Genomic DNA, 25,344 nt, shown 5'->3' with positions numbered 1-25,344 from the left:
GAAGCTTGGTCACCTTTTATTCATGGCATGTTTGCAATAGGTTAAGAATGGTCATTGACAGAAATACAGTTTTTAGATGTGATATTTATTGTTAGCTTGTTACCTTAGCTGCTTTTCGAATAAATTGGAGGCACACTGGCACCATTCTGTCAAACAATCCTTCAATTAATTCTTTGTGCATGGGACGAACACCTGCTGGCATTTTATTCATCCAAGAGACCATTACAGGTTTCCATCCCATCATAAGAGGTTCCATGTAAACCATTCCACACCTTGAAACCTAAAGACAACAAGCATAAATTTAATTGAAAACTATTTTCAACCCAACAGTTTGTCTCGAAGACCACATATCAAGAAATATTCTCTATCTGTTATCATCATTTCATTGCTCAGAAACCCATGGAAGCATATTTTCAGTGTTGCTACCAATAAACGCACAGCAGTCAACCAGAAGAGGCACATAGGAAATTTCATACATTTTGTCATTCACTTGAAAAAAGTTAATAGGAAAATCATTTTCAAATATTATAAATTTATGCAAATACAAAGAAGCAAAATGAATTATTTGGTTGTTGGCACCAAATAGGAGTGACAGCAATGGCTACCACCTCCCAACATGATTATAGAGTGACAAGTTCCACATGTCCATTTTACAAAATTACTTGTCCATTTAGCATGAGTGATCAACAATAAACTTTTCCACCAAATATTTTAAGCCTTTTTAAATTTTCTACTTTATGTCCGTAACAATGGATATAATGTAGCGGCGGCTACACTGCTAACTGAAGGATCGCACAACCAGACAGGCTAAGTTCAGTGAGCAAAGACAGATTTATTGCAGTCTGCCTGGCTGGTCTTATACTGCCAGCCGGGACCTGGCTGAGAACTGCGCTGGGGGGCCCCGACATCACCGGGATGTCACGTGGGTCCCCAAGTGCGGGCTTCTGAGCCCTGTGCAGAGGTCGGGAGGAAACCCCTGACGGCGCCATTTTGGCAGGCTGCCCCGCCGCATGCGTAACAAGCGGGGCCTGTTCGCCTGCCTAATGGCTAACCACCACAATGAAGTGATAATCCTGATTAAAAATTGTTATGTTAAGGGAGGGGGGGTCCAAGCTTGGATGCACTCATCAAGGAAAAGAAAACGGGATTCCGTTTTTGGAAACAGCTTTTGATGAATTTAAATTCTTGTATAGAAAGCAATAGGTTCAAGGCTCAGGCATTCCCTCACTGGAGGCCACCCTTCTTAAAGAAGATAGGTTATAAAGTCTAACATATTTCCATTAAAATTAATGCATGGTTACTTACAGTTGCAGGGGAAGCAACCTCCAAATCCATTGGTTCAAATATAAGACTCATCTGGGAAGACATCTGAATGATTTCTCCACTCATCAGACACAATTTCTTGTTATCATCCAGGACAGTGTTCATATTCTCAATCCAGACTGCATCAACTGGCCCATCAAAAATTAACCATTTTCTATCTGGGGTCTATCAAACAAATAAAATCATTTTGCGTTAAACAGATAAATTACATAACTAATTACAACTGCTTTAAGTATAACAGATTATGTTATATTATGTATATATATGTTTTAAAGGAGATAAATTGTAGCAGGTTTTTAGTGTAGGCCACATACAAACACCAAAACAGATCTCATTTAAAATGCCAGAGATGTAATGTATGCTAATAATGTGACAAACAGCAAATAAAGAACACAAATGATTAACCATATCTCATGTGTCCATGTTCAACAGTGATAGGAATATACAACAAATTGGCAACGGGGTGGGGGGGGGAGGGAGTCTCACACTCCAAATGTCATAGGGGAGAACAGAAGATTTTTAATTGAAACTACAATGACCTTGAGCTGCCAAAACTTATTAACAGTGAAACAAAGGAGAAGCCAAAAATGGCAGAAGGACATTTTGAAGAGTTCAAGGAATGAGAAAATTGGGATGAGTATTTTGAAAGATTCAATTTGTTCTGTACTGCCTGGGGAAAAAGAGATAAAGGCAACATTTAAGAAAAAGACATTTCAAAGCGAGGTGAGAAGTAGGACATATAGCCTGATAAAATCCCTAGCAGCGCCCACAAGCCCAGATTCTATGTCAAATACTGCTTTATGTGCCATAGAGGGAGGAAATCTGTCCCCAAGACCAATAGTGATGGCAGAAACACCAGTTTTGGACTAAAAAGCAGAAACCAGGCGAAACTGTGAACCAAATTGCATAGGTTACCAAAAACTTGTGAGTTTCGAATATTCTTAAATGAAGCCTTAAAGGACATGCTGGTCATCAGTTTGGCCGACCGCAATGCTCAACAGCGATTACTGAGTAAAAGACGGTTAGACATCGACTCTGCATATGAAATAGCATTGAGTTTCAAAATGGTCAACCACAACCAAGGTATTATACAAGAAGAGCAGCAGGAACATCAAATAAAGAAAATGGAATGCCAAGAATGTTTCTGCTGTGGAAAAATTAATCACAGTCCAGATAAATGTTTCTTCAAAAAAGCCAAATGTACCTATGCTACAAAAAGGGGCATATTAAGTCCGGATGTCCAAAGAAAAGGGAAAATAAGCAAAAAGAGGATCAACACAAGAAGGGAAATCACACAAGGTGATGAACCTCAAGGAAGAAGAGGAAAGTTCTGACAAAAGACATAGCAACGATCCAAGTGGCTCTGAAGAGGACAAGTTGATAGATGTAATGTATGCTAATAATGTGACAAACAGCAATTCAGTAATCATGATTCCCACTAACCTTAACAATGAACCAGTTCGGATAGAACTGGACATTGGGACCGCGGTGTCCTTAATGCCAAAGAGTTTAAAAACAAGAGTATTACCTAATCTCAATCTGACATGGCGTTGAAAAGTCACTGGAGAGAAAATCAAAGTACTGGGAAAATGCAAGGTATACATCAACTATAAGGGACAGATATCTAAAAGATTACTCCTTTACATTGTGGACACAAAAGAAACCACTTTGTTTGGAAGAGATTAGATGTTATGTATCCAAATGGATTCAAAGGACATTGGGACAATTATGTAAAGACTGAGCCAGAACAAAATCAAAACTGGAGCAAGTGCTCCAAAAGTAGCAGATAGGATTTGGAAAAGACCTGGGGAAAATACAAGGAGTCCAGGCCAGACTGCACTTGAAACCAGAGGCCAACCCCAAATTCTTCAAACCAAGGGCAGTTCCTTTTGCGATGAAGGAGAGAATCAAACCTGAACTCAACCGACTGGAAAACAAAGGAATCATTGAGAAATTGCAATACAGCAATTGAGCTGCCCTGATAGTTCCTGTTAGAAAACTCTTTTCTTTCTTTTTCAATCTTTTTATTATTATTATAATTTATAAACACATACAGTTCAAAGAGATATAAAAAATACATAGTAAGTAATGAATTAATACAGAGATATTAAACAATAATATTACAGAATAAAAATATATCATAAAAAAAATTTAGATCAGTTTAGGGTGTGAACTATCTCTAAAAAAAACGATATAATTAATAACAATATATGAAAAAAGAGAAAAAAAAACCCAAAAAAGAAGAAAAAACAAATCTGAATTAAAAAAACTTTTAAAAAAATTTTTAAAAAAACCTACAGATATAGCTAAACCACGCCGATCACTCCGATCTCATCTTACAGCCCAATTATCATACATAATCATAGAAAGAAAACTCACCACAAATGAAAATATTGAATAAATGGTCGCCAGGTTAACTCAAACTTAGAAGGGGATTCATAGACAGAGTTTCTAATTTTCTCTAAATTTAAACATAGTATAGTTTGGGTAAACCATTGGAAAACAGTGGGAGGATTAACCTCTTTCCAATTCAATAGTATAGATCTTCTAGCCATTAGTGTAAGAAAAGCAATCATACGATCCGCAGGAAGAGATAAATAAGTCAAATCTATCATAGGTAATCCAAAAATTGCAGTAATGGGATGTGGTTGTAAATCAATATTCAAAACAGTAGATATAATGGAAAAAATTTCCTTCCAATAATTCTGTAAAGAGGGACAGGACCAAAACATATGTGTAAGGGAAGCTATTTCCAATTGACATTTATCACATATAGGATCGATATGAGAATAAAAGCGATGGAGTTTATCTTTAGACATATGAGCTCTATGAACAACTTTAAACTGTATTAGTGAATGTTTTGCACATAGAGAAGAAGAGTTTACCAGTCGCAGAATTTTATTCCAATTTTCATTGGAAATATGAAGGTTGAGTTCTCTTTCCCAATCATTTTTAAACTTTTCAAAAGTCCCAGAATTTATTTTTGTAATTATATTATATAATTTAGATATCACACCTTTTGGAGGGAATTTTGAATATAGTATATCCTCTAAAACAGTCGTAGTCTCCCGATTGGGAAAAGAGGGTAAAGTCGAAACTAAGAAACTCCTAATCTGCAAATATCGAAAGAAATGAGATCGAGGTAAATCATATTTCATGGATAATTGTTCAAATGACATGAAAGAGTTATCCAAGAATAAATCTGAAAAGCATGTTATACCTTTAACTTTCCAGAGTAAATAAGCTTGATCAATTAGAGAGGGATGACAAAGGAAATTTAGTACAATAGGAGTTTCCAAGATAAAATGACTTAGGCCAAAAAATCTCCGGAATTGAAACCATATACGTAGTGTATGTTTAGCCATTGGATTATCAATTTGTTTATATAATTTAGTAAGAGTAAAAGGGAGAGCAGCTCCCAAAATAGAGCTAATTGAAAAATTTTGTATCGGTTTAATTTCTAAATTTATCCAATGGGGATTTAGAGATAATTCTGAATAATTCAACCAATACCTTAAGTAACTAATATTAATTGCCCAATAATAAATTCTAAAGTTGGGTAATGCCAACCCTCCCTCTAGTTTAGATTTCTGTAAATATTTTTTCCCCAATCTAGGATTCTTGTTTTGCCAGATATACGAGGACAATTTAGAATCGACCTTATCAAAAAAAGATTTTGGAACAAAAATAGGTATAGTTTGGAATATATATAAAAATTTAGGTAAGATCATCATCTTAATAATAGCATTAATTCGGCCTATCATGGATAGGGATAATGGTGACCAATTGGTTAGTAAACTGCCGATCAGGTCCAATAGAGGGAAATAATTAGTCCTAAACAAATCTTTATGTTTTTTAGTAATCTTAATCCCTAAATATATAAATTGGTCTCTAGCTATTTTAAAAGGCAAACTATCATAAATAGGAACCCATCCATTAAAAGGGAATAATTCACTTTTATTTAAGTTCAGTTTATATCCCGAAAAATTACTAAATTGGGCTAATAAAGATAAAACTGCAGGAATAGAATTTTCAGGATTGGAAATATATAACAATAAATCATCTGCATATAGTGATACTTTATGAATATCCCTGCAACGAATAATACCAGTAATATTGGGTGCTTCTCTGATAGCAATTGCCAAAGGTTCTAAAGCTAAGTTAAATAATAAAGGGCTAAGGGGGCACCCTTGCCTGGTGCCCCGAAATAATCGAAAATATGGCGATCTTTGGGTATTAGTAAAAACCGAGGCAACTGGGGAATTATAAAGAAGTTTAATCCAAGATATAAATATCGGACTAAAATTAAATTTTTCAAGAACTGCAAATAAATAAGGCCATTCTACTCTATCGAAGGCCTTCTCAGCATCTAGTGAAATAACACATTCTGAAGACTTATGTGAAGGAGTGTAAATAATATTCATCAATCTTCTAATATTAAAGGAGGAATAACGATTTTTAATGAATCCAGTCTGGTCTTCAGAGATAATATATGGTAATATCTTCTCTAGCCTTGTCGCTAGAATTTTAGAGAAGATCTTAGAATCAACATTCAACAAAGAAATAGGTCTATAAGAAGAACATTCGGTCGGGTCTTTATTTTTTTTCAAGATTAGAGAAATCGTAGCTCTGTAAAATGATTGTGGTAGTTTACCCAATGTGATAGATTCATCAAACATCTTAATCAGCCAGGGAGAGAGAGTAGAAGAAAAAGCTTTATAAAATTCCACAGAATATCCATCGGGACCTGGTGCTTTCCCCGAGTTCAGTGAGAAAATAGTATTATTAATCTCCGAATCTGTAATGGGTTTACTTAATTCTAAGTTATCTTGAGGTAATTACCAAGGTCTTGAGGGGATTCTGTACTATATAAGGATGTATAAAAATTTTGGAAAGATTGATTTATCTCTTCCTGGTTAACAGTCAGTTCTCCATTCTGTTTGCGAATCTCCACAATTTGGCGTCTAGCTGAAATATTCTTCAGATGATTAGCCAACAGTTTACCCGATTTCTCACTATGCACATAAAAATCAGATTTAGATCTAATTAACTGGTTTTCAATCGAAGATGTAAGTAAAAAATTATATTCCATCTGCAGTTCAATTCTTTGTTTGTAAAGTTCTTCAGTAGGATCAGTCACATATTTCTTATCAATGTCTTTAATCTTCTCAACCAATAGATGAATCTTGTTTTTGATGCATTTCTTCAAAGCTACTGAGTAAGAAATAATTTGACCACGAATATAAGCCTTGAATATATCCCACAATATTCCATAAGAAATTTCCGTAGTGTAATTTGTTGAAAAGAAAAAGTTAATTTGTTCTTTCATAAATTTAACAAAGTCTAAATCCTGCAATAATGTAACATCAAAACGCCAGTGCTTAATAGTAGAAACAGAGTCTTTGAATTTAAGAGAGTTGTAATGGAGAGTGATCCGAAATGGCTATAATGTCATACTTACAAACAGTTACAAGTGGAATAAAACGTGAATCAATAAAAAAGTGATCAATTCTCAAGTATGAATGGTATACATGAGAAAAAAAGGAAAACTCTTTATCTGTCGGGTGAAGAAATCTCCAAATATCAACAGCTCCAGAGTTAGTAAGGAAAGAGTTAATATATGTAGCCGATTTATTCGGTAGGAGCTGTGAAGGTTTCGACCTATCTAGCAGGGGATTCAGACAACAGTTAGAATCCCCACCCATTATTAAATGATATTCATTTAGATTGGGTAAAATAGTAAACAAAGATCTAAAAAACTCAGGGTGATCTACATTCGGGGCATAAACATTAACCATGACAACCTTAATATTGAATAATAACCCAGTAACCAATAAGAATCTGCCGTTAGGGTCTACAGTGATGTCATGTTGAACAAATGTAATAGAGGGATCAATAAAAATAGATACACCTCGAGTCTTAGAGCATGAGTTGGCATGAAATTGTGGGCCTTTCCAAGATTTAAAAAAACGCAGATTATCCTCCTTCCTCACATGAGTCTCCTGTAAAAAAATAATCTGTGCTTTCAGTCTCTGGAATACTTTAAAGACCTTCCTCCTTTTAAACATGTTGTTTAGACCATTAGCATTCCAAGAGACAAAATTAATGTTTTGATCCATTACTTAGGTCAACCCTCCAGTATATAAAGGGTTAACCAAAGCAGGGACCCATGTGCCCGGAAGAAGAATTAAGATATAAGGAAGGACCGGAAATGACGACGTGTCAGCCATATCTGTAGTTCTAAAAGAAAAATCAAGAAAAAAACGAAAGAAAATGAAACATAAAAACCCCGAAAGAAAAACAAAACCCACCCCCCACCCACAAAGCCCCCCATCTGACCAGAGAGTGATCAGAGAAAAAAGAAGAGATAATACTAAACCTACCCCCATGTCTTCAGATGGCAGCTCCTAATATTAAGATAAGATCCACCACCTAAACTTATAAAAAGGATAACTCAAGCTAAAATCAAATGCTAAATATTGAAAGAAAAATATTTAAAAAGAAATAAAAGAAAAATCGTAATTGTGTAGTACCTGCTGATAAAACAAAGTCATAAAGAGTTAAATCATTTTAAAATTACTTTATGAAGAAAGACAAAGAGAAAATGGCGAATGTAAAAAACATGAAAAGTTTTAATAAACAAAAAATAAAAAATCGCCATTTTCAGTAACTCAGAAATAAAATAGTAAAGAATATAATCATATTATTAGTATAGATTAATATAAAATTAAACATACACTTATATATTTAAAAAAAAAATTTCTCACAGAGGAGAAAGAAAATATATAAAAATGTGTTAAAGATGAACAGGATAATTAGAGCTATAATGATCTATTACTTTTCGAATGGTCAGAAATCAGAATCTGACTATTAACCTGAAAAAGACCGATATCTACCGCATTTTTTATCGGTCACTCGGGCTGAGAGGTCGCGCTAGACGGGAAATTAGCCGACAGGTAGTTCCGTGCTGCAGACACGGAGTCGAATATTTGACGAGCTTGGTTCTCCGGAGAAATCCTGAGCCTCGCAGGATACAGGAGCGCAGGATACAGGAGCGCAGGTTTCAGTTTCTTCTCAAAACATTCGGACATCAGATCTTTAAACAGTCTTCGAGCCCGTACTACCTCTGGACTAAAATCTTCATAGGCTCTTAGACTAAAGCCACGAACAGTCACATTTCCAAGTCTTCTGGCTGTACGAATCAATCTATCCTTTGTACTCACGTAATGCATACGGACCATCACCACTCTGGGTTTGGAAGCTTCAGCATTTCGGTTCCAGATACGATGTACTCTATCGAGTAGCGGTGGATCAGCAGAGAATTCGGATGGGTATGCTTCTTTTAAAAGCTCAGCAAAAAACGTCAGGAGATCTCCTTTCTCAATGCCTTCAGGAATTCCAACCAAACGAATATTTTGTCTTCTGGAACGGTTCTCTGAATCAATGCTTTTCAGCTGGAGCGCTTCTAGCTGTTTAATTGCTTTGGAAAGTTTCTGTTCGACCTCAGTCAGTCTAATCTCTTTTTGTTGAACTTCAGTTTGAAGAGCTCCAATTAAGGTATGTTGTTTTTTGGTTTCAGCTTCTGAGGCAATTAAAGCTGTACGAAGTTCAGCTAGGTCTTTTTTGTGACAAACATTGAATTCATCACGAAAGAATTTTAAAAAGTCAGTGAAGTTCATCTCACTTAGTTTAATGTCTGGTTGTTTCTTCTCTCGGCCGTCACCTTCTTCTGCCCGGGTTTTAGCTCGTGTAGCTTTTCCTTCAGTCATTTCTTCAAAATTTTCAGACTCAAGTATAATTAGAGAAATAATAAAGATCTTTCTGACTTCTGTGAAGTTAGTTCAAAGGTGGATACAGGTTAAAAATAGTATATTTTATGGAGCAAAAACCAAAACGTGTTCACTCCATGAGCGCCACCTGGAGACTCGTCCTGTTAGAAAACTCAATGGTGAAATTCAAATTTGTGGTGACTATATGGTCATCATTAATCAAGCTCCGCAAGTACTCCAACATCCAATTCCCAGAACAGAAGACTTGTTTCAAACATTGAATGGTAATAAGAAGTTCACAAAATTGGATTTATCACAAGCATATCAGCAAGTTGAATTGGATTCTGAGTCGAGAAAATATGTGGCAATCAATACTCACTTAGGATTGTTCACGTGTGCCAGAATGCCGTGCAGAATATCAGCAGCACCCATGATGGTTCAATCGATAATGGATAAGTTTGTTGCACTGAATAAATGTGGAATGTTACCTAGACGACGTCATCATTATTGGTCGCAACAACGCAGAGCATTTGGCAAACCTGGAAAAAATACTAACCTGACTGAAAGAAGCCAAGATCAGACTACATCAAGATAAATGTGTGTTTACAGTATGCTCAGTAACATACTTGAGATTTACAATCAAAATGAAGGAGTCTGCTCAGCAGGTACCGAAGCCATCCGCAGGGCACATAAATCAAGTGGAACTACAGTCATTCTTAAGTTTGGTGAATCAATATTGAAAACACATCCCCAACATGTCCATATTGTCCAACCCATTTAACCAACTAGTAAAGAAGGATCAACAATGGTGTTGGACTACTGAAAGACTTCAAGCAGTTGAAGAAAATGCTGACCTCTAAAGATAATGTTCTCATTCACTATGACCCAGGCAAAGAAGTGACCCTGGCAGTTGATGACCCACCAGTGGGTTTAGGAGCAGCATTGTCATAGGTCACAGAAAAAGGGGAACAACCTGTAGCTTATGGTTCTTGCTCTTTAACACCCTGTGAACAGAATTATACACAACTAGAAAAGTAAGGACGAGCCATAATTTTTGGTGTCAAAAGATTTCATCAATACCTATATAGTACAAAGTTCACCTTAGTGACAGACAAGTCGCTGAGTTTAATCTTGGGCCTGAAGAAAGGCATTCCTGTACTAGTGGCCACAAGAATTCAAAGATGGGCAATACAGCTCGCAGCGTACAATTAAGGTTTAAAACATAGTTCAAGGATGGAAAACTGCCACGCAGATGCTTTGTAACACCATCTTCTACCAGAGGCAGAGCAAATAGAAGGATTGATCAGCTGGACAGCAGAGACCACAGCCATTAATCAAGAGCAACTTTGACATTTGCCAATTATAGCAAAAACTATCAGTAAAGAGGGACGAAGCCAAACTCCACAACAATCATCCAGGAATGGTCCGAATGAAGTCTCAAGTGTGCATCCATGTCTGGTGGCTGTCATTGGATTGTGGACCTTGAACATACCTTGAGAAGATGTCACATTTGCCAAGAAATGCAACCTAAAGGACCCCAAGCTGAAGCTAAGCCCCCTGGAAATGGCCTTCACACACCAAATTCACATCAATTTCACTGCTCCATTTATGGGCAAAACTTTCTGATTGTGGTGGATGCATATTCAAATGGCCTATGGTATCCCAAATGTAGACAACAACAGCAGAAAAAAAAAATTGAGATACGAAGGAGTATTTTCACAACATATAGTTTGCCAATTGAACTGGTCTCTGATAATGGACCACAATTTGTGTCTGATGCTTTAAACCAATTCCTGAAAGAAACAATACAAGACACATCTTATTGGCACCCTATCATCTGAGTACCAATGGAGAAGTGGAACGCTTTATACAGACTTTTTAAAAAGCCATGAATGCTCAGAAGTCGTTAAACATAATGTGGCATTACAGGATCGCAATTGTTTTGTTATCATACAGGACAACTCCGCACTCTACAACAAAACGCCCGCCAGCAGAACTGATATTTAGACACAAATAAAGAACCATACTCTCCGCAGTACATCCATACATGGGACTTCGTATCCTGCAATCAGCATTTCTTGGTAAATAAACCTGAACTTTAGAAGTTCGACAAGTATTGATGACAAGTATTTAGTCCATGTTCATATTCTGTACTGGTGAGAGAAATTATATGAAAACGATACCTCGACCAATTAAGAGCAATAGATACTCCAGGGTCTATTCCATAGGTTTATTCCAACGAGACCACTTTGGATCTGACCCCATTACCAGTTCCAGAGATACCCTCACTGTTGGGGACAAGGGAGAGTAATGAGCCACCACCGGATGTCCCAACAGTAACTACCCAATCTCTAGGGTCAGCCAAAGAGGAAATGGTACTTTCTCCTGGGAGACTGGAATTTTCCCCAGAAAGACCAAAGGGTTTTCCTGAAAAGTCAAAAAGTCCTCCAAGTCTTCTATCACCAGGAGATCTTAATGTGAGAAATGTCTTCTGTTACATTTGAAGGACTATGTCCCATGGTTGATTGAGAAGAACTGTGCTTAGTAATTCACGTTGCCACTGACTTATATTGTTGGTAATCTTAGTTTAGTTTTAGTTTTTTTTTTGTTTGTTTTTTTGGGGGGAAAGAGTGTTATGGAACACACATGTGACGTCAGATAACAGCTTTGTGTTGTGGGACACAGTAGAACCATTCTAAATTAAATAAAGAACATAAAGGATTAACGACGTCTCATGTGAGTGGGTTCGTCAGTGGGAGGAATACAACAGAAATATTTAAAATTTTAAATTTAGACATACAGCATGGTAACAAGCTGTTTCGGCCCGTGAGACCATGCCGTCCATTTACACCCAATTAACCTGCACCCCTGGTACGTTTTGAATGGTAGGAGGAAACTGGAGCCCCTGGGGAAAACCCAGACAGGGGGAGAACATACAAACTTCTCACAAACAGCAAAAATATACTCCTGTCAGAAAGGCTCCATGAAGCAGGTTTACAATCTCTGATTAAGTAAAAATATTAATGATGCTATCAAATTATTTTTTTTTAAAAAGCATACAATGTTTCAACAGGCTGGAGGATTGGGAATATTTTGGAACCCAACAAATGATGAGATAAATTATAAAGAATAAAAAGTAGAGTAAACTAGCAAATAATATAAAAACAGTGTAGTGTCTGCTACAGCAGCACTATGGAATAAAGAGACGTCCACATGAAGCGAGGGTGAAACTGATTTTATTGTTTGAATTCATCGCGTTGCCGAAGGGGATGCCCACTTCCGGTGACGTGCACTGGCTTCCTAAAATGACATCAGCACATTGCAATGTCATTCCTTGGCCTGCGGTATGCCACTTGGAAGCAGTGAGTTCCCTTAATCCACACGTGGCATAAACTATGGGTTTCTCCTTGGTAGTGATTGGGTTGGCCCGACTGGTGTGGCGATTCGGCCCGTCTAACCGCACAGTTGCTTGGCCTGCTACAACAGACTGTAAGACTTTCGACAAGGAAATAAAAGAGGGGGCATTAAAGTAAATATTGGTCTCTTAGAAGAGCAGCTTGGTAAATTAATAGTGGGAAACTGAAAAATTACAGTTTCTTGGTAATATTTTTAAATTGGTCTTCAAATGAAAAGCTCCAGAGACACACCAATGATAAAAGGCAATCAAGGAACCATAGGAAGGTGAAATTTTAAAATAATCTAAGAAATTACTATTCAAACCAATGGGTTTTAAAGCAACAAACCCCTATAGCTGCTGGCCTTCAACCTAGTATTACGTGCTCCCATTTATTTCAGTCCATTTTCATTTGTGTGGGACTGTTTAAGAGAACAGATTTAACAAAATCCTGCAGGCTTTGGAGTGACTGTGAAACTGACTGCAGATTGAAGACAGCATATTCCTAAATTGGATTCATCTTGCAGAGAGAAAAACCCAGGAGCAGAGACCATGTGAAACTAGAGATTCAAGACTGAGTGTACAGCTTTACTCAGGGGCCATTTTAAGGAGACAGAATAAGAGCAGGGAGCTGTTGGAAGAAATACTACGCTGGATTAGCCTCACGTGTGGCGTGTCTCCTCCATCTAAGACCTGGGTGTCCCATCAATTTTGAGCCTACATGTGTCATCATTGAATTTCTGAAACTAAACTTTGAACGGCCTTTTGAGAATTTTGCCTTGAGCTATAGAGGCTTGGGGTATTCCACACACACCAGCATATTCGCACATAGTTGGGAGATAAGTGTCGATAAGTTTAAGTAAGTAATAAATAGATTAGATAAGGTGTGAAATCATTGTTAATTTATAATTAATTTTTTTTTAAGTATAACACTGTCTTGGCTAATTTCTAATGCTGCTGTCTGGTACGTAACACTAGGATATTAAAGGAAGTGACTTGAGATATCAGATGCATTGTGGATCCAAATTCTCAGGATTCTGTAGGCTACAAATGTAAAATGAGAAAAGGAGACAAAAAGCAGATAACCACCCAGTTGGATCCATTAATAATGAGGGATAATAGTAGGATAAATAAGAAATCAAGCAGAATCAACATGGTGTTTCATAAATCATGTTTGACAAATGTACTGGATAGTTTGAACATGTAACAAATAGAGTGGAGAAAGAGAATCCAAAAAATCCAGAAGGCATTCCATAGGTGGTACATAAATGGTTTCTGAACAAGATAGCAACATATTGGATTGAGGATAATGCATTGGCATGGGTAGATGATGAAAACAGAGAGCATGAGATTAGAATTCAGTAACTATATGATCAGTAAGGAGGTGTCAACGAATTAAAATCCACACTAATAATTTCATTGAAAGGACTGACTGCACATGAGCTAAGTTTGCTGCTGATACAAAGAGAGGACAGTAAGTAAGTGGGAGAGAGGACACAATGATCTTCCAAAGGAAATCTTTCTTCTTCTTTGGCTTGGCTTCGCGGACAAAGATTTATGGAGGGGTATGTCCACGTCTGCTGGAGGCTCGTTGGTGACTGACAAGTCCGATGCGGACTTTCAAAGGAATAAAGAGAGGTTAAATGAGGTCAAGGACAGCTGATAGGAAAATATGCACTTACTACTTTGGAAGGAAAAACGTCAAGGGAAATTATTATTTGCAGTAATCTAAATATGGGAAAATGATATTAAACAAAATGTTTTGGGAGTCTGTGCATGAATCATATTGGCTTGGCATGAAGATACAGCATACAAGTTCAACAATTGATTGTAAACATAGAAAGTAGGTACAGGAGTGAGCCATTCAGTTCTGTGAGGCTGCTTCAACATTCAGCTTGATTCATCCATCTCAGCACCATATTCCTTTGGATCTAATGCTTTCTTTAATTTATTTTGTTAGCAATGGCTTGGTTATTTTACTATTTGCATTTTTATCCCAGGCAGGAAGGTACAACATTAGAAAAATTGTCTCCTTGTCCATGAATATGACAAGGAGACATAAGATAGCCATGGATGTGTAAATATAAATCCCAGAATAGTCTTTTGAATAGGTGGACTGAATGGTTTTTCCTCAGTAAGTTACATTTAGTAATCATATGGTTGATCAATGAAAACATGTAAAAGGGAGAATATATATTGTGTGATTTACTTATGATGTCACTCAGAATGTTAATGATCTTGAAGTGTCACCATATCTGTTCACAACAATGTGGTATGATATTTTTTCAGTTAAATATAGGACTACAGGTAACAACAGAGTAAATTGACATACTTTTTACTCCAAGTCAGATGGTTGGAATTAGAACCCACTCTGGAAACTAAAGTTTCATAACCAGACTGAGAGGTTGTAGTGCTTATCTTGATGTGTTTGCTGTGCTGTATTTTGAATGAATTATTTATCTGAGGGTTCATTTGTTTTCTTAAATCAATGCAAATTATCCCACCAGACTATTCAAAGAAGAACAAAAGAATTATCTCAATGATCTGCCTTAACCAATATTATTCAAATGTGCATTAACATTATGCTATTTGAGGCACTTTCTCAAATGCAAATTTTCTCTATATTTTAAAAATAAATCATTGGTTACTTCATGGGCTGTGAAAGAAACTATAGAAATTCAAGCATCTCTTCCGAGCTTCTTTCTGATGTACATATAACAAATATATCAAATTTAATTTTTGTTGGAAGGGTTCTTTCCTTTTGAGATGTATAATGTTTTTGTATAGCTGAAAATTAACATAATTCACAAATACTTACAGATGAAACAGCAAATGCTCTGTAGCTAACAGCCAGAATGCCATCTGACCATTCATGTGACACCTTATCAAATTGGCCATATAGTTGACCCATAGTAATGGATTTAGGATTAATCACTGTAATTTGAACTTTGTTTTCCTCCATTAGTCCCTGAGCAACAGATAATGAATACATTGATTGAAGCAATTATTTTAAAGAGCAATATACCTCAACTAATTATTAATTTTGCAGAAATTGGAGCAAGCGGATATACAGTACATTACCAAGACATTAAAAATTTTTTTAAAAACAAGACCATATTTGTAAGTGTCACGTTTGTGCCTGCCATGAATTTTCCACTTCCAAGATTTAGTCGTTAATCCATGGGCTAAGGCACATTAAGTGTTCATTCAGGTGCATTTTAAAAGTCATGATGATTTCTACCTTCCCCACTCCATTAGGCAACAAGTCCCAGAATACGAATTCTTTGAGAAACAGATTCATCCTTAAATTACAATAACCAAATTCCTTTGAATCCAAGGTCCCCAATTACCAACCTCTCTGCCAAAGGAAATAGGTCTTTCTTGCTCCTTTATCTGCATTTCTAATCATTCTACACATTTAGCTGAAATCTATCCATAGCCTCCATCATTCCAAATAAAACACCAGCCTTACCAATCTCTCCTTAAGAGTAAAATTCTCAATCAATGCTAACATCATCAAACATATTCTTATCTTCTCTTCCAACTCCCCCACCCCCCCCCCCCACCACACTGTCCTAAAATGCGCCAACTAAAATTGTACATATTGGTGCAATAAATAAAACTGCATTAAAGTTCAACTTCAAAGTATCTAGTCATGTATTTTGTGCCTGGCCAAAAAAGGAATGTTTTCTTAACCATTTTAAGTCAGTGTAAAAATTCTTCGCAATACTAATCACTTATTGAATGTTTCTTTAACATATTTTCCTCTCCGAAATGCATTATCTCCCACTTCCTGTTTGAATCCTATTTGCCACTTTTGTCCCAATTCAAAACATCCATTGATAACTTGGTTTTCTACAGCTTTCTTCTTCACTATTAACCAACGGCCTATTTTTGTTTCTCTGGGTCTGACATTTTATCCATGTCAATGTTATGTTCCACAAAAAACAAGGGACCTGCAACTAGCCCTAAGAAAAACTTTAGTTACTAAAATACATTTCACTCATTACTGTCAGCTTCTTGCAACTAAGGCAGTTTTTTTTTAATCCAATTTGCCACTTTCCTTTGTTCCCATACAATTTTAAATTTCTATTTGGCTTTTGATATACAATCTCATCAAGTAGTTTCCTAAAATTTTAATTTTTTAATTTTAATTTTTATAATTTTTAATTTAATTGTTAATTTATTTTAAAAATTTAGACATATAACAAAGTAACAGGCCATTTTGGCCCACAAGTCCATACCACCCAATTAACCTACATTTTGGGAGGAAACCAGAGCATCTGGGAAAACCCCGTGCACATTCGGGGAGAATGTACAAATTCCATACAGACACCGCAGAATTCGAACCCTGGTCCCAATCGCTGGTGCTGTAAAGGTGTTGTGCTAACCACTACGCCAACCATGCCACTTTCACAAAAAACACAAGATATGCTCTCTTTATGGAATCTGATGTCACCTCATCTAAAAATTGTAAAGCATCATCTTAGTAATTTCGTGATGGGTACCCTTGATAAATTTATGATCTAGATAATGATTATTTAAATTTAATTCATATTTGAATGAAGCCTCGAATATTTGGATGAATCCAAAGTTGTGTATTGATAAATTCTCTTTTTTCTGGAGGGAATGGCAAGGGAAACTAGGAGACCTTTATAATGGTGACAGTTTAAAATCTTTTAATCAACTAATCCAACAGTATGATATCCCTAGGTCACAATTTTGGAAATAGCTTCAACTGCGTCACGTGCTACATACAATTTATGGTTCCACACAGCAACCGCCACAAGTTGCCACAATGCTGTTTACTCTACTGGCTTCATTTTATTATTCATGCTTAACACAAGTCTCAGGAGATAAACTTCTGTTGGGTTTTAAAAGAGCATGAGAAATAGACCTGAGTGTGGTTTTTGAGACAAAATTTGTAAAAATATCAAAATAATGTCAAGAGATATGAGAGTGCACCTAATTCAGTTTAAGATTTTGCAACGTTTCTATTGGACTACAGCAAAGTTATATAGATTAGGGTTGAAAAATACCCATGAATGTGAGGCGGATTAAGAGGACTTAGTACATGCACTTTGGTCTTGTCACAAAAATTAAGAATTTTGGATTATGATATATATTGGTGGTTTCGGGTATTCAATTTCCTTTTTGCTTGGTCTTGAGAGACACACTTGGGTTATTTGGGAATAAATACTCTCAAAATTGGATTCAGACAAATTTAATGGTAGGAAGACAAATTATACTTAGAGGTTGGAAGAATATTGCGGACCATCATTTCAGGAGTGGGCCTCAAAAATTGTCAAAATGGGAGCGCTTGAATGCACATCTCACAAACAGTTTGATAAATTGGACATATATACAGAAAAATGGGGAAAATATCTAGGTTTCCTGGGGGTGAGGGGGGGAATAGTGGTGGATGTAGTGGTGAAGAATGGCAGTTTTTTTTCTGTAATTAGAGGTCTATATAGGCACATATGATTATTATATTGATTTTTTGATGCCATCTGTTTTTATTTTATAGATAAGTTTATGCTTTGTAATTTATGATTTACATAAATTTAATAATGACTCAAGGGTTTGGGGAAACTTTTTTTTAAAAAAGAACTCAATAAAATTTAAATCATTAAAAAACTCTGCTTTTTTTGATTGACGAATATCCAAAGTGGACAAGAACACAATTTTCCACAAGATATTCCACCTACCACTTTTAATTATTACCTATAAACTCTAGAAGCCTCTTTCTGATGCTTTTCACCACTATCAATTCTGCCTATTTTTCATAAGACATTCATTCATATTTAAACTTGGAAATTAAGAGATGATTTCTCTATAATTTCTTTTTGTCTGTTAAATTTCAGACACAATAGAACCAGAGTTTTGGGGGGGGTGAATAAAAGGGGGAGGAGTGGCATTGCTTGTCAAGGGAAACATCACAGCTGTGCTCAGAGGGCTCGTCTACTGAAGCTAATGAGTGGAGCTGAGGAATGGGAAAGGTATGACCACACTCATGGGGTTATATTATAGACCCAATAGTCAACAAGAATGGGAGGAACAAATCTGTAGAGATAATGGACAGCTTCAGGAAACATCACATTTGATAGTAGAAGGTTTTAACTTTCCACATATTGACTAGGATTCCCATATTGTAAAAAGGCTGGATGGCTTGGAGTTTGTCAATGTGTTCAGGAAAGTTTACTAAATCAATAGATAGAGATACCAACTTTATAGAGTGTATTACCGGAGTGAGACAGGACAAACGAAAGAAGTCTGTGTATGGGGAACATTTTGGGTCCAGTGAACATAATGCCATTAGTCTCAAGTTAATTAAGGAGAAGGGTATGTCTGGGCCTAGGGTTGAGATTCTAAATTGGAGAAAAGTCAATTTTGAGGAAATAAGAAAGGATCTAGAATTCGTGGATTGGGATAAGTTGTTTTCCGACAAGGATGTGCGAGATAAGTGGAAGACCTTCAAAGGTGAAATTTTGAGAGTACCATTTTATGTTCCTGTCAGGATTTAAGGCAAAGTTAGCAGGCATAGGGGACCTTGGTTTTCGAGGGATACTGAGGATCTGGTTCAGAAGAAGAGACAGATGTACAGCAGGTATAGGAAACATGAGGCAAATGAAGTACTTGAGGGGTATAAAAAATGCAACGAAAACCTCAAGAAAGAAATCAAGAAAGTGAAAAGAAGACATGAGGTTGCTTTGACAGACAATATGAAAGGAAAATCTTAAGGGTTTTTACAGGCATAAGGATAGGAAAGGCCAAAATGGGTCCCCTCGAAGATCAAAGTGGTCATCAATGTATGGAGCCAAAAGAGATGGGAGAGCTTAAATTTCTTTTTCATCACTATTAACTCAGGAATCTGGCACAGAGTCATGGGAAGTAAAGAAGACAAGCAATGAGGTCATGGAACCTATACAGATTAAAGAGGAGGAGATGCTTGCTGTCTTAAAGGAAATAAGGGTGGATAAATTACCTGGACCTGACAGGATGTTCCCTAGGACCTTGAAATTGCAGGGGCTTTGGAAGAAATATTTAAAATGTCCTTAGATATGAATATGGCGCCGGAGGATTGGAGGGTAGCTCGCATTGTTCTGTTGTTTAAAAAAGACTTCAAAGTAACCCTGTAAATTATAGGCCTGTGAGCCTAACATCAGTAGTAGGTGAATTATTGGATAGCTTTGTGCATGTTAGGTAGTGTTTAACCAATCTTTGAGATTTTCGAGGTGGTTACCAGGAAAGTTGATGAAGAAAAGGATGTGGATGTTGTCAACATGGACACGTAAAGCATTTGACAAGGTCTCCCAATGGGAGGTTAGTCAGGAAGGTCCAGATGCAAGGTATTCATGGTGAAAGTAGTAAACTGGATTCGACAATGGCTGGACAGAAAAAGCCAGAGAGTAGTGGTGGATGATTGCTTCTCAGACTGGAGGGCTGCAACTAGTGGTTTGCCTCAGGGATTGGTGCTGGGGCCATTGATGTTTGTCATCTATATCAATGATCTGGATGATAATGTGGTAATATGGATCAGCAAGTTTGCAGATGCCACCAAGATTGGAGGCGTTATGGACAGCAAAGGTTTTCAAACCTTTCAGAGGGATCTGGACCAGCTGAAAAAAATAGGCTGAAAAAAATAGGCTGAAAAATAGCAGATGGAACTCAATGCAGACAAGTGTGAGTTGTTACATTTTGGAAAGAAAAACCAAAAAAGGACATGCATGATAAATATTAGGGCACCGAGGAGTGCATAAGAAGAGGGATCAGGAATCTGGGAATGTGAATAAGGTTATAAAGAGAGCTTTTGGTATATTGGCCTTCATAAATTAAAGTATTCAGTTGGGATGTAATGGTAAAGATGTATAAAACATTGGTGAGGCCAAATATTGTGGCAGTTTTGGTCATCTAACGACAGGAAAGCTATCAATAAGATAGAAAAAGTGCAGAAAAGATTTACTAGTATGTTGCTCCGACTTCAGGAACTGAGCTACAGGGAAAGATTCAACAGGTTACGACTTTATTCCCTGGAGCAGAGAAGAATGAGCGGAGATTTGATAGAGGTATTTAAAATTATGAGAGGGGATAGACAGAATACAAGTAGGTTTTTTCCACTAAGGGTAGGTGAGATACAAACCAGAGGACATGGGCTAATGGTGAAAGGGGAAAAGTTTAGGGGGAATATCTTCACAGAGAGTGGTGAGAGTGTGGAATGAACTGGCAGCTGAAGTGGTGAATTTGGCTCAATTTTTATAATTTAAGAAGAAATTGGACAAGTATAGAGTGCTATGTGCTGGGTGCAGGTCAGTGGGGCTTGGCAGAAAGGTGGTTCAGCACAGACTAGAATGGCCGAAGGGGCCTATTTCTGTACTGTAATGTTCTATGGCATACATGTACAATGAGATAAATGATGGTTAAGTTGGATAGATAAATGCCTGGAAATAAATAATTGACTATTGCACCCATACTCTGTGTAATTTATGGTAACACCAAAATTCATCATCTCAATGAAATGAGAGCAGAAAGCTTTCCCTTTATCTCTCATCTTGGGAAATAAACTCTCCATAGACATCTTTGACAAACCCACCAACTCCCATAGTTACTTCAACTACACCTTCACACCCTGTCCCCCATAAGGATGGTATTCCTTTCAACTAATCCCCTTTCTCAATCCTTCTGTCTCCATCTCAGTGGACAAACTCTCTACAGACGTCTTTTACAACCCACTAACTCCCAATTGACCTCAGCTACAATTCATCACACTCTGTCCCTTGTAAGGATCTGTTCCTTTCTTTCAATTAACTTTCCTGTACAAGTCTATTCAGAACAGAGCTCCGTATGCTGACACATCTATGAAGCACACTTAGTATATCTGACGTGGATAAATTTCTAAGCAATGATATAGTTTTTAATAATATCTTTTTTGTTACAGACTGAAGAGTTTATTCATATAGTTGAAAAGTTAAAGTGACCCTCAGTCAAACCTAAAATACCAAGACAACTGGCTGACAGTGACATAAATGAAGATTCACAAGTCAGTAATTCAGCGGTCATCTCTACCTTTTCACAAATATCATGTAAAGCAGCAGCCAGAATTCTGTATGCTGATGTCTTTCCACCAAATGGTTCTCCAACAATCATAAAGCCATGACGCACAATCATCATTTCATAGATTTGTAAGATCTTCTGTGAGAAGAAGTCAGTCATTTGCAAATTCATGCGTTCACAATTCTCTTTGATTGCTTCAAGCAAGATACGATAGTCAGGTTTTGGCAGTTTTATTCCAGGAAACAAATCTGAAGTGATTCCCTGTTAAAATAAAAGAAAATGCTGCAGAATAATAAATGTGAAATAGCTGTCTGCATACTTGCCTCACAAACAGATCGATGGTGTTCTTTTACTCAAAGAACAGCTAAAGAATCCAAGTATTTGGTACAGTGAGAATCTGTTAAACTTTATTATAAATGTTGAGGCAGATAATTTGCCTCCACATTTTTCAAAGATTATTTTAATTAACTTCAAAAATGAATAAAATGTCCTTAAATCTAAAGTTTTAAAAAAAATTATACAGAAGACCACTATTCAATGATTAAACTGCTTTCATGACTTCTGCCCCAAGGAGGCATGATTCTTCATGAGGGAGAAAACCATACTTTTATTCATTTAAAGAGAGCTCCAGTATGTAAAACAATTCAGAACCTATGAGGTAACAAAAATAAGTAAGACAAGTTTCTATTACTTTAAGGTATAGTGAAAGGTGGATTGAATAATTTGATAGCATGGTTTACAAAAAGTCTCAGCCTTCAAATGATGGAGAAAAGAAGTCAACAAACAAGTAGTAATCCAGAATCAGAAAGGAAATCGTGTGCTGGAGAATATGAGAATAAATCTACGTGGAGATTTATTCCAAAATCAATTCATAACCTGTGTATCTTGGTAAATAAGAGTCACAGTGAATGTAAGCAGAGTATTCAATGTAAAAGATTGGAAAGAACACACTGGGAAAGCGTCAGGAATATTGCATCCTGAATGAGAAACAGGCGCAATTAAATACTATACAGGAACTGGAAAAAAGCCTTGGAAATAGATAATTTGCTGAAAGAAACCCGAGCTTGTATTCAAACAGATTCAGCACAAGTATACAAGCAGGGAAGTTTGTAAATTTGGAACCTGAAGCCTGCTAACAATAGCAAGAAAATGTTGCATTAGGTAAAGCTGAGTTTCAAAATCATACAGTCTTAGTTAACTTGAAGGGGCCAATTATATCAATGAGCAGAGAGCAATCCAATTTATCCATGGCAACCAAGATGGCATTCAGGGATAGTCCCATTTGCAGGCATTGCATTTATTCTGTACCTTTTAAAACCTTCCTATTCATATACTTTACACGTACATATGTCTTTTAAACATAATTGTATCTGCTTCTATATCTTCCTGTTAGCTCATTTCAGGCATGGATCACCCTCTTAGTGAAAAAAGTTGCCTTTAAGGTCCCTTTTAAATGTCTCTCCTCTCAACTTAAACCTATGCTCTCTAGTTCTAGAATGGTCTTTCCTGGGAAAAGTGTGACCATTTACTTTACCAGGGCTTCAGGTTCATGGTTATTGGAATCTCCTCTTGGGAAGGTATGGCTTGTTTGACAAAAAGAATGGGTTGCACCTGAACTGGAGAAGAACCAATATCATTGCGAGCCGGTTTCATCGAACTGTTGGGGAGGATTTAAACTAGCTTGGCAGAGGGATGGGAATAAGAGTGTTTGGTCAGATTATGGAGCAGTTGGTGAAATGATAAATGTTATGTGTAGTGAGCCTGTAAGGAAAGTCAGGCAGTGGATCAATCATAAATGCAGTGTTTAGATGGGTTGAAATGTGTGTACAATGCAATGAGTATTAGGATGAACTCCGAGGGTGAGTCAAATCATGGAAATATGGCATTGTGCCCATGATAAAGACTTTGCAGTCTCAAGAGGAATGGCTGCTGAACTTGCTGGGCTTTAGAGGTTTCCAAAAGGATTAGAGATGAAGGTAAATGAGGTGAGGGGGTGGCATTTCTGATCAGGGATACTATCATGGCTGCAGAAAAGGTAGCAGTAGTGAAGGTATTGTCTACTGAGTCAGTGTGGTTGGAAGTCAGGAACAAGAATGTGGCAATAACACTGATGAGTATAAAATTATAGATTTCCCCCCCCCCCCCCCCCAATAGAAACAGAGACAATGAAGAGCAATTGGGGAGGCAGGTTCTAGAAAGGTGAAAAAATGATAAGGTTGTAGTGATAGGTGATTTTAACTTTCCTAATATCAATTGTCACCATCTAAGAGTGAAGGGTTTAGATGAAGTAGAATTTGTTAAGTGTTTTCAGAAAGGTTTCACAATATGTAGATAGACCAACTGGAGGCAAGGCCGTACTTGAACTGGTATAAGGAAATAAACATTTCAGAGAAAGTGATCACATCTCCCTCTCCTTTACCATAGTGCTGGAGAAAGACAGGAATAGAGAATTTGGGAAAACATTTAATTGGGGGCAGGGGAAAACATGATGCTATCCAGCAGGAGGTTGAGAGCATAAATTGGGAGCAGATGTACTTGAGGAAATATACAGCAGAAATCTGATAAATATGAAAGAACACATTGGAACTTTTGAAAAACATTAAGTTAGACAAGTCATTAGGACCAGGAAGGATTTATCCAAGGCTACTACGGGAAGTAATGAAGATTGTTGAACCACCAGCAATGATCTCCGCATCGTCACTAGCACAGGACTACCAGAGGATTGAAAGGTTGTAAATGTTGTTTCCCTGTTCAAGAAAGGGAGTAGAGATAACACAGGAAATCATAGACCAGGAAATTTAAATTCAGTGGTGGGCAAGCTGTTGGAGAAGATCCTGAGAGACATGATTTACAAGCATTTAAAAAGTATAAAATGATTAAGGATAGTCAGCTTGGCTTCATCAGGGTAGGTCGTGTCTCACAAGCGTGATTAAATTCTTTGAGGATGGAACAAGGAACATTGAAGAAACTAGAGTAGTGGATTTCAGTAAGGAATTTGATAAGGTTCTCCATGCAAGGCTCATTCAGAGAGTAATGACACATGCAATCCAAGAAGGCCTTGCTTTGTAAATACAGAATTGGCTTGCCCAGAGAAGGCAGAGAGTGGTTGTATGATGGTTCGTATTCTGCATGGAGGTCAATGAGTAGCGGAGTTCTGCAGGGTTGTGTACTTGGACCCCTCCTCCTTGTGATTTTTATAAATGACCTGGTTGAGGAAGTGGATGGGTGGGTTGGTAAGTTTATGGATGATACACAGGTTGATAGCAGTGTGGATAGTTTGGAAAGTTGACAGAGAATTATTGATAGGATGAAGAAATGGGCTGAGAGGTGGCAAATGGAGTTTAACCCATTGTTGAAATATCAGCAGAATGAAATGGATTGCAATTCTTGCTGATTCATAAAACCACCAGTATTGCTGCAAATAAAACATTTAACAATTCTGATTGAAGGTTTACATTTTAATTTGATAACTAAAAATATACCATATATTTTGGTGTATAATTTGAGTCGTGAAACCGAAAAAAACTTTAAAAAAAAAGAGACCTTAAATTCAGCTGAAAATCCAATCCACACTGATCCAGCGTACAAGTCAACCCTTTAAAACCAATTTGGCGTATATTGACCCGTGAAAAACCAAAAAAAACTGACCGATAGACTTTCATTGAGATTTTTATTGAAAACAACAACACAATTAGCACCCTTCAAAATCGGTATCATTGTCTGAAAACCACAACACATTTAGAACCCTTCAAAAATCACTCTCACCATCAAAACCTGAGGCATGGGTGGCAGCCAGCACATCCATAC

The 25,344-nt window shown here is 36.9% G+C and overlaps 1 protein-coding gene across 14 annotated transcripts in view; it reads right to left on the bottom strand.

The window, feature by feature from the left end:
* The window catches only part of dnah7 (dynein, axonemal, heavy chain 7), a 359,684-nt gene that overhangs the window by 211,996 nt on the left and 122,344 nt on the right, over positions 1–25,344 (bottom strand). For all 14 annotated transcript variants that reach the window (XR_011356527.1, XR_011356526.1, XR_011356528.1 and 11 more), the window contains 4 exons: positions 21,550–21,798; positions 15,305–15,454; positions 1,306–1,488; positions 104–280 (listed from right to left, as the gene is read on the bottom strand). Coding sequence is in view for 11 of the 14 variants with exons in the window: in XM_069934600.1 (XP_069790701.1) it covers positions 104–280; positions 1,306–1,488; positions 15,305–15,454; positions 21,550–21,798 (759 nt within the window). In the remaining 3 variants the exon portion in view is untranslated. The remainder of the gene's footprint in view (positions 1–103; positions 281–1,305; positions 1,489–15,304; positions 15,455–21,549; positions 21,799–25,344) is intronic.

The sequence above is a fragment of the Narcine bancroftii genome, chromosome 4, assembly GCF_036971445.1.
Source record: "Narcine bancroftii isolate sNarBan1 chromosome 4, sNarBan1.hap1, whole genome shotgun sequence".
NCBI lineage: Eukaryota > Metazoa > Chordata > Chondrichthyes > Torpediniformes > Narcinidae > Narcine > Narcine bancroftii.
The sequence above is the reverse complement of the archived record's forward strand: the minus strand, read 5'-3'. Positions and strand labels throughout refer to the sequence as shown.